The sequence below is a fragment of the Nothoprocta perdicaria genome, unplaced genomic scaffold, assembly GCF_003342845.1.
Source record: "Nothoprocta perdicaria isolate Ctin4 unplaced genomic scaffold, notPer1 scaffold_50, whole genome shotgun sequence".
Classification (NCBI taxonomy): Eukaryota; Metazoa; Chordata; class Aves; order Tinamiformes; family Tinamidae; genus Nothoprocta; species Nothoprocta perdicaria.
Genome location: NW_020455755.1, coordinates 419,266 through 434,163, shown reverse-complemented (window position 1 = coordinate 434,163; position 14,898 = coordinate 419,266). Strand labels below are relative to the sequence as shown.

Genomic DNA, 14,898 nt, shown 5'->3' with positions numbered 1-14,898 from the left:
CGGAGCCGGCCCGGGCCCCGGCGCTGTCCGCGGTGCCGGGGGCGCCGGGCGCTGTCCGCGGTGCTGAGCGGGGCCCGCCGGGCGCCGGCCTCGGCCCCCCGGCTACCCCCGGCCCCGCAGGGACCCTCCCGCTTGCAGCTTCCCAGAAGCTGCAGTCAGAGAGGCGGCGAGGAAGGGACGTACACCCAGGCAGAAAGAGGAACCAGGGAATAATTCTCTGGACCCTTTCATTTGTTACAGCAGAGCAGCTGGGCTCCACTGCCAAAGAATCATGTCTGTTTTAGAGGGAAGTGGTGCCTTCCATGTCACATGGTGGTGGGGGAACAGAGAGAAGTGGTAGAGTCCTCTCTGCGTATCTGCGGAGCAGCTGCCACTTCTGTCCTCTTATTCCAAAACCTGCTGCCGGGTTCTCAATGTTCCTAGCCCCACTCAGCTGGACTCTCGTCCATGTCCTAAAGCTGCTCCTCTTCTCTATGTACCAGTCTCCAGTGCTCTTCCTACCATGGCTTGTACATCTCATAGCACATGCATGGGTTGCAAGGTGTCCTGGAAAGGTCTAGGTGGTTTGCAGGACGTTGCCTGGAGTACCCATTTGTCTTTCTTTGTCTGTCAGAACTTGTGTGTTAGAACTTTACCAGCTGCAAAATGGCATTGCCTTGCAGGGCCTGCTGCTGACTGTGCGCAGAGGAAGGCTGAGTTTGTAGTTAGGAATCTGCATCTCTTCTATGGATGAGTGAGTTACATTTGCACTGAAAGAAAGTCATCAAATTAAGAGGAAAGGTGAGTGGTAAGGTCTAGGCACCCATACATGCATACAATAGTTCCTGATTTGCAATGAATTGTTCAAATATCTTTGTTAAGGCCCCAGAAAGTGTATCTGAAAGTGTCAGTGTGTCCTAATGCCCATACACTGACTCCTCATCCAAACTGGTCCTCATGGGCATCTTCTATACTTGTTTCTCGTTAAAAAATGAGTTCTTCCTGGAATGACAAGCTGTTAGGAGGTGATAAGTTTTTCTGTGAATGGAGAGGGTGTAGACTTTCCTATTCAGAGAAGTGTTGTCTCCTTGAGGTCACCTCTCACCCATTTGATATCATCAGACCAACACTTGCCAAGGTTTCATTTGTCCGTCTCACTGCGGTGTTAGCCCTGTTTTTGTGGGGCTGCTGGCTTTAATGTCTCACTTTCACTTCCCTGACACTTAGCATATTTTAGAAGCAGCGAATTATAGATAGGGAGGCCAGTGGGAGGGGGAGAAATGCACAGGGTGATTTCTGAGTGCATCATGTTTCACCAGTTTTGTACATTTTTCATTGATTTTCCACTGACTAAAAGACAAGCCTGCGAATGATCAAGGTCAGACATTCGGGGACAGACAGCTGCCTCTTTAAATGAGGTCATTGCTCTGGGATAGATCACGCTGCAGGGAGGGAAGGCAGTGCAACACGATGCATCCTCTGCACCCAGAACAGCACGTGGATAAAGCGTATCGCCTCTGTAGTGGTGACCTAGCGGCTCGGCTCAGCTGCCATGCACGGGCTGCTAGCACGCAACGCTAAACATCTCTCGCTCTCACACCCCATTGCACAGTGAACTGGTTTAACTGGGAGCATTCAGGTCTGAGGGACCTGGCCCCAGCTCTTCTGCCTGGTCTGTGACCTGTCCAGCCCTTAGCTGGTGCCTCTGGTGACTGTGATCCCTGCAGCGCAGGGCGGCAGTGCCCGCTCCTGTCCCCTCCTCGCGCTGGGGGCTGCTCCTCTAATGGCTTGTGATCAGGATGGCTTGTGATCAGCCTAACGAGCGGGAGGCACCTTTCCAACACACCAGCACAAAACCTGCGCCTCAGAGCAGAGCATAATGAACCTGCATGCGCTGCCATCTGCCAGTGAATACCCGAATAATTACACTGAGACACCTTCTAATAAGTGTGTGGCAGCCTTTAATCTTTTGACACCTTTTCTCCTCCTTCAGGCTTTGAAGATAATAAAAACAAACTGTCAGAAATAGCTGGAAATGCTGTCTCAGCACCAGGGAGCTGCCGGGTCCCTGTCGCGCTGTGATCAGCGCTCCGTGCAGAGCCTTCCCCAACCCCGACCAGCCCTGCTGGAGCCACCTGCTCCTCGTCTGGCCCATGCACACTGGGAAAGGTCAGATTTCTAGAATGGGAAAGGTCAGATTCCTAGAACAGGAAAGTGCTGGCCCTGCTGCTGGGTGATCCCCAGCACTCAGGCGGGCACTGATGCCACCGGGATCCATACTCATGGTCCTCAGAGCCCCAGTCTGTGTGCATCTGGGGCTGCTCCGGGGGCTCCTCCGAGCTCCTCACCTTGCCCTGGGTTTTGTTGTAGAGACTCATGGCTTTTTTTTTTTTTTTTTGTTTTGTTTTTAGAAAATGCGATAGACATTTAAGCTATTTGAAGATATCTGAGAGAGGTGCTTTAGCTGCTGACAGCACCGTAGGCAGCAGCAGCCACCCAGGGCCCGTGTGCAGCCCGGCTGTCCAGCGTGCGTCCGGTTCCTTACCTGACACTGACCTCTAGTGGCACCAGCCCCGGTTATGGCTGCGGCGTCCAGCGCTTGCCCATCCCCTGGGCGTCCAACCTTGCCCACCCCCCTGGGTGTCCAGTGCTTGCACACCCTCCCTTGGAGGGTAGAATATTTTCAGATCACAGCTTTGCCTTCTCCAAAATTGCTTGTTAAGGCAATTTCTGCATTTAATTAAAAAATGTGACTTTAACTTTGCCTCAACTATTATTTTTCAGCCTAATTGAGTTGGGGTGTGTGTGTGTGTCTTTTAATTGCTTTGAAGAATGTAATAAGAAGCTCCTTAAAGTAGTGCAGGGCTAAAAGCTAGAGGCTTTTGATAAATTTAACATTAGCTTAACATTTCCACGGGGATTTGAAGTTATTGGAGGCTTGCAAGGATGTTTGCTTGAGCTAAGTAATTCAATTTGTCGTTCTTCAAAGGGACGTTGCTTTGCAGAGCCCACAAGAGGAGGGCTGCACTTTCCATGGTCAGGACTGGGCAGATCAGGCAGGGAGGGCTCCTGTGTGCTGGTACCCAGAGGCACTGGGGACACAGGGGACACGTTGCACCCCCTTCCTGGGTGCTGACCCTGACCAGAAGTTCCAGCTGAAACCCATGGACTACCAGCAACATCAAAGAACAAACGAGCAGGTGCCAGAGACATTATCATATGAACACAACAATTTTTTGATTTTCTATTGTTTTAGAATTTTCCTTTTTTTTCCTTTTTCCAAAGAAAAATCAATCAAGAAAAACAATCTTTAGATTTCGTAGGCCTGCAAAAAGCACAAGAAGCAGGGGCTGCTCTTCTAGAGCCAAGTCTGCAAGACAAAACAGAGACTGACGCCTGTTTACTTGCATGAGCCACTTGGGTAAACAGCCGGTGTGGCCTCCAAAAGCGCCTGCATGGGGAACTGGGCACCGTGTGATGTACAAGGGAGTTTATATAACAGAGACACAGCCGTATGAGCGGGACAGCGCCCGGGCGGGCGCCCCGCGTCCCCTCCTGGGCACTGGGTGTTTCCCCACGCCGGGAACACCGGGAAGGGCGCCGCCTCCTCCCCCCGCGCCGGGAAGCGCCGCGGCTGCGCCCGGGTGGGCGGTGGCGCCCGGGGCTCCCGGAGCCTCTCGAGCCGCCGGCAGCACCGGGAAGCGTCGCCCGGGCCCGCCCCGCCCCGCCCCGAGCCCGCGGGCTCGGCCGCGCCCCCCGGCCCGGTACCGGCACCAGGGCCATGGCTTCGGGCAAGGCGGCGGGCGAGCGGCGCTGGGAGCTGGTGCGCTGGTGAGTGCGGGGCCCGGCGCCGCGCGCTGCGGTTCGGGGAGACCGGCGGCTCCGCGGGGAGGGGCCTGGGGCTGCGGTGGCGGGGCGGGCGGGGGGCAGTCCCAGACCGGGGGTCCCAGGGAGTCCCAGTGCTGGGAGGGTTGAGGGCCCAGGGGAGACAGCAGAGCAGCCGGATTCGGGAGGGTCAGGGAGGCCCCAGCAGAGCAGGAGGGTTTAGGAGGGTCTGAGGTCCTGGGGGCAGGAGGGAGGGGACAGGAGACTCGCAGGGCTCAGAGGGTTGGGGCTCCCAGCAGCAGCCCCTGTGTTTCAGGCTGTGCAGGGGCTGGGGGGGTTACTTTGCAAGGGGACTGTATCTCTGCGCAGGGAGGTGAGGGGTCTCAGGGCACCCTGCCACTGAACAGGGAGTTGCTGATTGGGGCAGCTAGCATCAGCTGGGTGTTTGGGGGTCTCTGTGTCAGTGCAATGGTCCCAGGTGTCTGGGTGGAGGGGTGCAGCAGCGCAGGGAAGGTGCACTAAAGTGTCGCTGCTGTTGGGCAGGATCCTCAGGGATCCTCCGTGCTGGGTTTCCAGCAGAGGCAGGAGAGGGTCAGGAGCAGAGGTGCTCCCGGTACTGGGGCATCCCCCCACAGCCAGGGAGATCAGGAGTGTCTGGTCCTGCAGGCAGGTCCTGGGCAGGAGCAGGGGCTCGTGATGGTCCTGGGGGTGAAGGCTGCAGAGGCTGAGCCCGCGCCAGGCTCGGGGGGGCAGCGCTGGGCTGACGTGGGAAACGAGCTCTCGGTACTTTTAATATTTCATTGTGGAGTTTGTGACGTCCGAAGCGTGTGACTTTTGAGCAGGATGCGGTAGCGGTGCTGCGCTGTGAATGGGAGGACTCTCGGGGTTGCAACCCTGGCACGGTTACGCAAGGGCTGGCGCTGGCCCCGCAGTGCAGGGCGGGCGCTCGAAGCTGCCGGGCAGCAGCCCCACACCCCACCAGGGACCAGGGCCCTGCGCATCCCGGGGGAGGCTGAGGCTGCCGTGGTGCCCTGCTCATCTCCCTCCGCACTGCAGGGCTCCCCTCGCACGCTTAGGCTGTGTGTGGAGCAGGTGCTGCCCTTGTCCTGGCGGGAGAAAAGCAGCAGGGAGATTCTCTGCCAGGGAAACTGACCCATGATTCGGGTCTGGCTTTTCTGGGTTTCATCTTGGTGCCACACTGGGAGCCCCAAGAATGCCCCGTTGGGAGCAGGGAGCCACATTGCTGTGGGGGGCTCAGCCACGGGACCAGCAGCCCATGCACCCATGTACCTATAGGCACTCCTGCTTCAACTGAAATAGCAACCTCCGAGTCATCACGTGCATATTATTTAATAATCCTCAGCATCTGGTCTGGTGTCAGAGCACCATTAGAAGGACGATAGCCAGGTCGCAGAGGCAGTAGCCGTGCTGAGGACGGCACAACGCAGTGGTGGCCAGGCCGGGGATGGGCGGTGGGACGCTGTAGGATGTTGCTGTGCAGTGGCTCCAGGAGGCCTCGCAGCTGCCGCCTGCGACACGAGCATCTCCCAGGGCCGAGCTTCCTCACTGCGACTCCCTTGCTCTCATTCCTTGTGCCTTGGGGCTGTGGCAGCTGCCAGGGCCGACCACCCTTCCAACCTGCTGGCCCTGCATCCTCCCCCCGGCCACGCGGCACTGATGAATATTTCAGCCGCTCGCTGTTATTTTTAGGTATGTGCGGGAGGGTCGGTTCCGCATCGAGGAGAGGACACTGACTGCTTTCCAGTGGCTGCACTCGCCCCAGCAGCACCGCATCGTCAGCCGGGCCGACCTGGGCTCGCCCAGCAGGTACGGGACTCCTGCGTGGCCGGCACCGCATCGGCATCGGCATCCGCATGCTCCCGGGACTGCCCTAGTGTCACGGGTGTACAAACACCCTGTTCCCATCTGAGACAAGGGCCTGGGCACCCTGGCAGTGGCAGCAAGTAGGAGGTGTCAGGCCAGACTCTGGGGGTTGAAGAGGTGCAAGGTACAGATTAACACCCTCATTTGCTCTCTCAACCTCTCGTGCTTCTTGCTCTTGCTGCTGGAGCCCTGACAGCCTTGGCACATTTATCCACCCAGAACTGCATGGCCGGAGTGATGGCCACAGTGCCTTCGCATCACCCATCTGCCTGTGCCCCCCTTAGCAGGGGACACTCAAGGGGCTGAGGCCAGCGCTGCTGTCCTAGAGCACCGCAGCGTGTGGGGAGCAGCGGGGGGCTGCGCTCTGCAGAGGCTGACAAGCCCGATGTGGCTGGTGCCTCCAAGGAGGGGGACACAGCCCAGTGGGCACCGCACTGGGCCCCTGCACCAGGCCCTGCCTCCCCCACAACAACACCCTCGGGACCCACTGCGATTGGGACCTGCTGGCTCTCGGCTGGTCCCCATGGTGGGAAGGGACCTTCAGCGCCTGCAGGTCTTGGCCCTGGAGGCTCCGCTTTCCCCCTCCTCAGGTTGTGCTGTTGATTCGGCCACAGCAGAACGGCTCCTGCAGGGCTCCCGTGCTGGACTGACCTCCAGCTTCAGGATGGAATCCATGAATTTTGCCCCATTATCTAGGCGCTTGCTTTTATTTGCTTATTTATTTATTTTTAACAAAACAACCCTTTGTTCCTACCCAACGGACACTGTGGGGTTGAATCCCCAGTCCTGGGCACATCCCAACTCGCAGCAGCCCCTCTCCATTCCCTGCTCCGCTCCCTGCTGCCAGCAGTGCGGAGGGGGCTGCAGCAGCCCCGTGCCCGGAGCCGCCCGCGTCACGGCGGCGCTCTGTGCGGCGCGGCGCCGCCAGGGCCCCTCGCGGGGGCGGCCGTGCTGGTGCGGCGCCAGACGGCCGCGGCGCGCGGCAGCGGCGGCGCGGGCAGAGGCGCTGCCAGCAGCGAGGCGATATCTGCTGCGGGGCTGCAGGGCTGCGTGGCTGCCGCGCTCTGCGCACGCGGGGCTGCTCCAGTGCAGGGGAGCTGCAGCGGAGCCAGGTAAGGGGCGGTGGAGCTGGCGCAGCGGGATGCGGTGCAGGGAGATGTGGCGCGGCAGGATGCAGGCGCAGAGCGCCGCAGCGGCGTGCGGGGCTGGCAGCAGAGCAAGCAGGAACAAAGGCAGGGAGGTCTCCGTGCACCCTTGCGTTGCTCCGGGCGGGTGGTGCGGGCAGCAGTGCAGCCGCGAGCCCTGCAGCTCTGCGCACTGGTGCTCGGGGCAGGGTGGCTCTGTGCAGCTCTGGGGCCGCATCCCCAGGTGCCGGGTGCTGCAGCGCTGCTGTCAGCAGGAGTCTCCATGCCTGGAGCACCCTGGGGTGCTGAAGGTTGCTTGGGGGGGGTAGCCCTTGATCCCTCCCGCTTTGCTGGCATGGCACCACGATGCTGCTGGTCCCCTCCAAGCAGGCGAGCCTGCCGCCTCCGCTGTGCACGCTGCTCTATTTCAGGCTGCTCATTTTAGCATTGCTGGGAGGGAACATCTGTCCTCCCGGCACGACGCACCAAGCGCTGGCAGTGGCCCAGAGTGGGTGTCTCCTTCAGGGTCCAGCAGCATGCGCGCTTCCCGGGTGCAAGCGCGGGCTGTGCACGGAGCAGCTCGGGTGGGTAGCTCCCTCCTGCCCTGCCCTCCTGCAGGGCAGCTCACGACAGCCCTGCCACGGGCACTGCGTTCATCCTGGGCTCCTGCTTGTGTTTCTCTCCCTCCCTGTTCTGCTGGCTACGTGGCGCACAGGGCAGCAGGAGACTGGGCACTTTGCAGCTGCAGCATGAGCAGAGACTCCTGCTGAGGCTGGACTGGGGCAGCCACCCCAACCTCTTCATTTTTGGGGAATATCACCCAGCCCAGGCTCAGCATTTGCCTCCCTGCTGCTGCCAGGCAGAGGGAGCCGCTCCTTGGTCAAGATCCTGCAAAACCTGCTGCAAGTGCTGTGACGTGCAGGTGATGTCAGGAGGTGCAGTGGGGTTTGCACGGCCCAGGTCCAAGCCTGGCGTCTCGTTTGCACAATGACACGCAGCCACCCGCAGGTTGGCGCTGCCCCGCGCGCTGGCGCCTGCCTGCGCTCCTGCTCCTGGTCAGCGCCGGTGCCGCTGCGCGCCGATGTGCAGGTAGCCATGGTGACGCTGCCGGCCGCGGGCAGGGCGGCTGCTCCCGCAGAGCCCACCACAGCGCGTCCCTACCGCCCAGCTGCACGCCGGGCGGCGCAGCATGCACATGAGCCGTATGTACACACCTGCATGCGCATGCATGCCTGGGGGTGTCAAACATAATGACACACTGCTGCTGGCGGGATGCTAACATGTGTTTTTGCTCCCAGCATCTCCTTCTAGCACTCAGTGCAGACAGCAGTGGCGGGAGGTAACGGGAGGCGCGAGGGCAGTGGAGGTTTCCCAAGGGAACTGCATCCCTGCTCCAGCAGGAGAGAGAAAGCATGCAGCTCTGCACATTTAATTTAGGAGTTCCAAATTTGTAGCGAACCATGGATTGTTTAAATAGCACTGGAGGGGCTCTGAGATGCCCTGATGTCCACAGAGCTGCTCAGATGCAGCTGCTGGAGCTTTTTCTCGTTGTTGTGGTCAGACGAATATTTTGCTGGGGCTTCGCGCCCCTTCCCGCTGGAGGTGCCTGCGCTCCCTGCTTTCCTGGCAGCCCATTCTTGGTGATGATCTGCTGCACTGGGCTCTGCAGGAAGCCACGTGCTGCCTGCAGCTGGAGATAGCGCAACCGCAGAAGGGTGCCGTGGTGCCCAGGGACCAGCAGGGCTGGAGAGGGGTGCGGAGCCGGGTGTGGAGCTGGGTGCAGAGCCGAGCAATGTTGCCCCTGACCAGGAAGCCGCCAGGCCGGCCCGCTGTGCCCCTTGCTGTGCCCCTCGCTGTGCTCCTCGAGGTCCACATGGGCAGGGTTGGCGCTGTGGCTGCTCTCCCACGCTCTTGTGCTGGTTGCTGCACACTGAGGAGCTGGGGAAACGCGTGTCCCCCTCCCAGTTCTGGGCCCAAGGGTGTGAGATACCCCGCTGAAGAGGGCAGCTGGGAGAGGGCTGATGCTGGGCGCGGGGCACGGGCTGAGTGGAGCTGGCGGCCACACTGCCTGGGGCCCTGTGCAGTGCTCCTGCCATTAAGGGAAACGCGACTGGGCCACAAAGGGTTGCAAAAAGCGCAGGGGGAGGAGAGCAAAGGAAACGGCAGTTTTTGTGGCAGTGCGGGTGCACGCCCGAGGGCAGGCGCTGACGCATGGGGCACTCGCAGCTCTGTCCCGGCAGCCACCTCCCGACCTGCGGGACACGCGGGGCAGGGCCGGCCCCGCTCCTTTTCCTGTTCCTGCTCCTGTCCTGCCGCGTCCCCGTGGAGCAGCCACCATGTTCCAGCGGAAGCGCAGCGTCTCCTTCGGTGGCTACGGCTGGTGGGTGCCTTCGCGTCCCCTTCCCTGCCCATGGGAGCCCAGCGGTGCAGCCGCGGCCGGCCGAGCCCCACGGTCTTCCCGGGGGTGCTGGGCCATGTCCCTACCACCCCATCCCCCCGTGCGGCCGCTGCTCCTGTTGGTGCTGCCGTCCCAATGCGAGTGGAGCCCCAGCAGCATGGCCAGGTCGCAACTGCTGCAGCGCTGGCACCATCCTGCCCGGGCTGGACTCCTGGAGTGGAACCACATGGTCCTGTGCCCTGTTCTCCAAGCTGCTCTCTGCATGGAAGAAATTCAGGGAAAGGGCCCTGTTGTCCCAGACCGTGTGTGTTTTCTGCTGCCACGGCCATGGTTGTTTTGTGGGTGAGGAGCCCCCAGCTCCTGCTACCTCCCTGTCCCATGGGCAGAGCTGCTCCAGGATCCTGAATCCCAGTGGGAGCCGCAGGACTGCTGGGAGCCCCAGTGCATGTGGGATGCACTGAGCAACACGCTGTGGCCACAGGGCTCTGTTGCCAGGGTGACGGGCATGGGCTTGGGATGCTCCTGGGGACACTGGGAGGATGCAGCGTGGTGCCGGCTCCTTGGGGGCAGGGCTTGGCAGCAGTGGTGGTGCTCCAGCTGCCGCAGGGCGCTGGGGTGCTCCCAGGGAGCATGTTTCATGGACACAGTGCAGTGCAAGGACATTCCCGGGGACCATGTTTCATGGACATGGCACATGCTGGGGTGCTCCGAGGGCTGTGTTTCACGTTGTGGTGCCGGGAGTGTCCCCATGCATGCCCGTGGGTGCAGCGCCAGCCCCGTGGGAGCGCGCTGGGCGTTGGTGCACGGAAGCGGCCGTGCTGCTACCCGCAGCGCTGGGCTGGCGGGTTGCCGGAACGCCCTTCCTGCGGCCGCGCGTGCGCGGGGCAGCGCTCGCTCGCTGGCAGCCCCAGGCACCAGCTCCGGCCTCGCGGCCACCGCGGTACCCAACGCACGGGCGCTCTGTCCTGCTGTTTTGTCCTCTTTATCCCAGGCTAAGGAGCATGGCGTGATCTTGCCCGTGTGCTCCCTTCCGGGTGTTGTGTCTCGCTGCTGCCCCATGGCCCGGCCGCACCGCGCTACCGCTTGGGCAACAGGTTCTTTTGCAGCCGGCGGCAGCAAGGCGGAGCATGGCTTAATGATCAGTGAGCTCTGGAGGGGCTCGTTAAATATTAAGTGGTAATAGTGGTGCCCAGGCCTATTTTTAGGCAGGTCACGTGCTGCGGCGCCGGGCGCGGGAGCGGCGCGGCTGGGGGCCGAGCGCGGCGGGGGCGTCCGCGGCGCAGCAGCGAGCGGGGAAGCGCTGCAGCGGCCTGGCAGCGCGCAGTGCTCACGCTGCACAAACGGTGCTTCCCACCTTATTTTCCTAGCTGGGAATTAGTTCTGCATGGCAGAAATAGAGTGTTAGCAGCGACTGCCAAAAGCCATGGTTTTCTATGTGGAGACCGTTGCAGTGATCTGCCTTAATTGCTGTTAATGGGTACCGGCTCTGTGGAGATGGGCACTTAGCAGCACGGTCAGGCAGGCAGAGGCAGCATGGAGTGGCCCGCAAAGCCATGCAGTGCTCATCGTGTTCCGATGGCCACACAGGGCTCTTCATGTCCCATGGGGCTGCGCGGTGCTCGCTGTGTCCCGAGGGAGCTGCTAACACCATCTCTCCTCTGCTCTCCCGCCAGGATCGACAAGACAATGCTCGCCAGCCTGAAGATCAAGTAAGTGTGCGTGTCCCCAGCTCCGAGGCCACTTTGCTGCCCAGCCTGGGCTCGGGGCGAGGGTGTCTGCCCAGCACCGGGGCCAGTCTGCAGAGCCGCGCTGCAGCCAGACACACGACACGCGCAGTGTGCTTCTTCCCACAGCCTTAGAAAGAACCCAGCACGGTGCTGTGCTGGCATAGGGATCAGCCCCTCGCCCCCCAACTGCCCCTTGATCCCCACGAGACTCTGACTGAGTCTCTTGGGCAGCATGGGGAGAACCACCAAGCACCAGCAAAGGTCCTTCGGGAGGCGAGGAGCCGTTTGGGCACCTCTGCAGGTGATCATAGCAATGCAGACATTCCTATCCGCAAGGAGAGCGGCTGCTGAGGCACTGCACAAGCAGCTGCGTGTGGCCGTGGGGAGTGCGTGGCACCCAGGGGGGGAACAGAGGCAAGATCTGTGCGGCCTTTGCTACAGGAGCAGTGTCCAGCACCTGGGCACGGGAGCTCGGGCCGCTTTGTTTTTCCATCCATCCCTGGAAAAGCGGCGGCCATGCCGGGTGGCACAGCCCCCACGAGGGGGCATCCTCCTGCAGCGCCGCTGCAGCCTCCGGAGCCGGCGCCGCTGCGCGAGGCCTGCGCCCTGGCCAGGCTGCCCGCACCAACCTCTGCTCCTGCCCCTTCCAGAAGCGATGGACGGTGCGGTTTGAGGAGTGCCTTGGGGCCATGGAGACTCCCGACATCCTGGGTTGTTGGGGTGTGTGGGTCTGCTCTGCAGAGCGGCCGGGAGCACCGATGTTAGAGGCTGCGGGAGGGCTAGTGCCCATCAGCCTCCGGCCACGATGCCAAGCGCGAAGGCGCTCACAGCTCGGGGTGGCTGGGAGAGTGTGGGGAGTCATGGGTGCTGCCAGCTCATTTCCTCCCTTGATTCGATTTAGTTTGATCCGACACCGAGCTCTTGGAGCTCGTCTCTGCTGGGAGGGGAGGGCGCAGGCCCGCAGCCGGCCCCAGGAGCTGCACCGCTGCAGGAGGTGGATCCGTGGCAGTCGGTTCCTGTGATCTCGCAGGGACAGGAGCTGCCCAAACACAGCTCCATCCCGTGCTGCAGCATCCGAGTGTGGATGCTGATACCTTGGCCCCTATGCATCTCCTCTCCGTCCATATGGAGCAACTGAGCATCACTGGCAGTAATTGCATGGGCAGCACGAGCAGGGAAGGTGATCGGCAGCATCCCCTCTAGCTTGTGGTGTTCTGTCCCAACCTCTAATTTGAGATGTGTTTGACCTTCCCTGCTGCTCATGCGTTACAGTGCTGTGGAGTCCCTGTGGCCCGTGGCTGCTCCCCTGCTCCGCAATGTCCCATCTCGGGGGAGGAACAACCACCTGCCTTCTGCTTCACTGCTGTCTCCTCCATCTCTCCAGCCCGAGCCATAAAGCAAATCTCTAATCAGATTATTTGGGGCTGGATGCTGCGTAATCGAAAGCTCTGTTTCTTGTGATACTTCCCTTAAAACAGGCCGCAGTCTTATCCTCCTCTGGCAGCACATCTCGAAATGCCGTAATCGCTTTTTCCCGAGCATTCGAGTGCTGCAGTCCTTTTCTTCCCATGCCAGGGAATCGGGGATGCGGCTGCTCCTCCTGCACTAACTTGGGTGCTATTTTCGTCCTTCCCTGTCACTTGCACCCTTTGTTCGTTGCTCTCCGGCTCCATCCCCTTGAAGCAAGAGGCTCCACAGGAATGGGGTGGCTGCTGTGTGTCCCTCAGCACTGGCACCTTTGCACCCGGCAGACCCGCGGCCCTGCGCCCTGTGAGTGCTGGGGCACTTGGGGGGCAGGCAGGGCAGCTCTGGGTGTTTTTCGGGGACATAGAGCATGATGCTGCAATCAGACTAGGAAGGAAAGAGTGTGCACTGGGATAAAGGCTCTTTGCATTTGGAGGAGAGAATTGCTACCAATAAATGAAGCCTGTCCTGTTTGCATGCGCCCTTCTGCAGCCTGACCTCACTGAGGCACCTGAGTAAGAGCCAAAGTTGCTCCATAGATGCAGGCATTTTAACACTAATAGTATCAGTGGAATTGTGTTTCCAGGGGAGGCTCTACAGTCCAAGGTTGAGGCTTGATCCTGTCACCCGTAGGGTTTTCAGAACCATCTTCCATAGCACTGCACACAGGAGGAACCAGCAAGCTCTCCAGCCACCCTGGTGTCTTATTAATCCCAGCGTGTAATTGCTCAGGCTGAGACGAGTGCTCAATGGCTCAGGGGGGAAGATTTTGAGTTAGCTGCAAAACTGCTTTCCCTGCAGCAAAAATGTCAGGACTTTTCAAAGAGGTGGCAGCTGCTTATCTCCAAGGTTATTTAGGCATTGCACTGGTCGTGCAAAATCTGCACACCTGCGTCCACCTCCGGAGCACGTCCTTGTCGGCAAACCCGAGCGTGCATGCTTGTGCACATGTGTGTGCATGTGTGCTCATGCACGTGCATATGTGTGTGCAGGGAGCCGCATGGGGGCCGCACCAGGTCCTGCCCGTCCGTGAGCCCCCGAGAGTGGAGTCCCGGCCCTGGTTGTTTGGAGGCCAGAGGCGGCTGCCAGCCTCAGCGTCCTCTGTTGCCAAACATGAAAGAAATGAGCGTCTTTAAAAATCAATACCAAGGCACTTGGGTGCACAGCAGCAGAGGATTAATGCTTAACTTGTTGGCAAAGGGAGGGGGCATCCCCCCGGGGAGACTCAGCCAAACCCACAGCTCTGTTTAATGCAATAGGTGAAAGCTTTAAAATTACCACCCACCCCATTAAATGGAGCTAATGAGGTGCTGGAGGATTGATGTAATTTGGCATGGAAATGGGATTGCTTGGTTGCTTGCTATTGCTTAGAAATCTGTCAGCCTTTCCTGAGTGGAAGCTGCTGCCGTTTTCCATGGAGTGAAGGGACCCACTACTCCAAGAGGGCTCCAGCTTTGCCCCTTGCAGCTTTGTGGTCCTGCTCCAGAGCTGCTGAGACCTGGACATTCATGTCGAAACGCACTGGGATTCGGCTCTGTGCTGCACGGCTGCTGCAGCCGCGTTTTTCTAGGTGGTGGATAGAGGTATTGACCCAAGGTCCCACGTGTGCTCAGCCGACTTGCAGTGTAGAGTGGAAAGAAACTGCTGCGAAGATGAAGGGCACTTTGACTGGTTTGAGCGTGATGCACAACTAGAGCCGGGCCTGCGGTGCTTCCCTGGAAGTGGCTGGAGCTGCAGTAGTGTCAATCACCTGAAAGGTGGTGGTTGCAGACAGGGGCTGCAGAGCTGCAGCTGGCGCAGAGCAGATGTGAGGAGCTGCAGGCAGCGCAGGGACGGGGTGCATGGGACACTGCGTGGGGACGGAGCGCGGTGGCTGCGGGAACCACGGGGCTCCTTTCTCCTCTCCACCTGCAGTGGGGCTGAGGGCTGTGTCCTTGCCCAGTGGTGGTGCCAGGCCTTGGATAGATGCCCGTGTTTTAGCAGTCCTGTCTGCAGATCTCGTGCTCTCCTGCCCTGGGCCTGGCTGTGTCTTCATCCCCTACCGAGGCACATGCTCATGTGAGGATGCAGCCAGCACCACTCTGCCTCCCCTGCAGATCAGGGCAGCAGGAGGGGAAGGGCACAGGGGGAGCACGTGTGCAATGCGGGCCTGCGTGGGGAAAGTGTCTTCACTCTGCTGAGGCTTCAAAGTTGTGGTAACTTCATCCCTCTAAAGGCTCTGCCAGGGTCCTGTCATTGCAACCTCAGCGTCAGCATCAGAGCAATGTTTGTGATATCGTAGCTTCACCATAAAAATTAAGTCTCTGCTCGTTTAAGGCTCTTAAAAGGCAGCTAATCCCCAACAGCAGTCAGTGCGCGGCAGCGTGGGGGGCCGCGTTCTCGACCGCTTGGAGAGCGTCGGGCACCCCTGCTCTTCCCTCGGCCCTTTTCAGGGTTAAAAGGACGGAAAAAGGGGCAGCTGGAGCCGGGCGGGCGCTGCGCGGGGCTCAGCGGCGGC

The 14,898-nt window shown here is 60.4% G+C and overlaps 1 protein-coding gene across 2 annotated transcripts in view; it reads left to right on the top strand.

Annotated features, from left to right (window-relative positions):
* The first annotated feature begins 3,760 nt into the window (after positions 1–3,760).
* Positions 3,761–14,898, top strand: part of RAP1GAP2 (RAP1 GTPase activating protein 2) — a 24,930-nt gene continuing 13,792 nt past the window's right edge. The window contains exons 1-3 of one of the 2 annotated variants that reach the window (XM_026047982.1): positions 3,761–3,810; positions 5,515–5,631; positions 10,884–10,919. In XM_026047982.1, the coding sequence (XP_025903767.1) occupies positions 3,761–3,810; positions 5,515–5,631; positions 10,884–10,919 (203 nt within the window). Of the gene's footprint in view, positions 3,811–5,514; positions 5,632–10,883; positions 10,920–14,898 lie in introns of those variants that run through there. The other variant, XM_026047983.1, reaches the window with a different exon arrangement.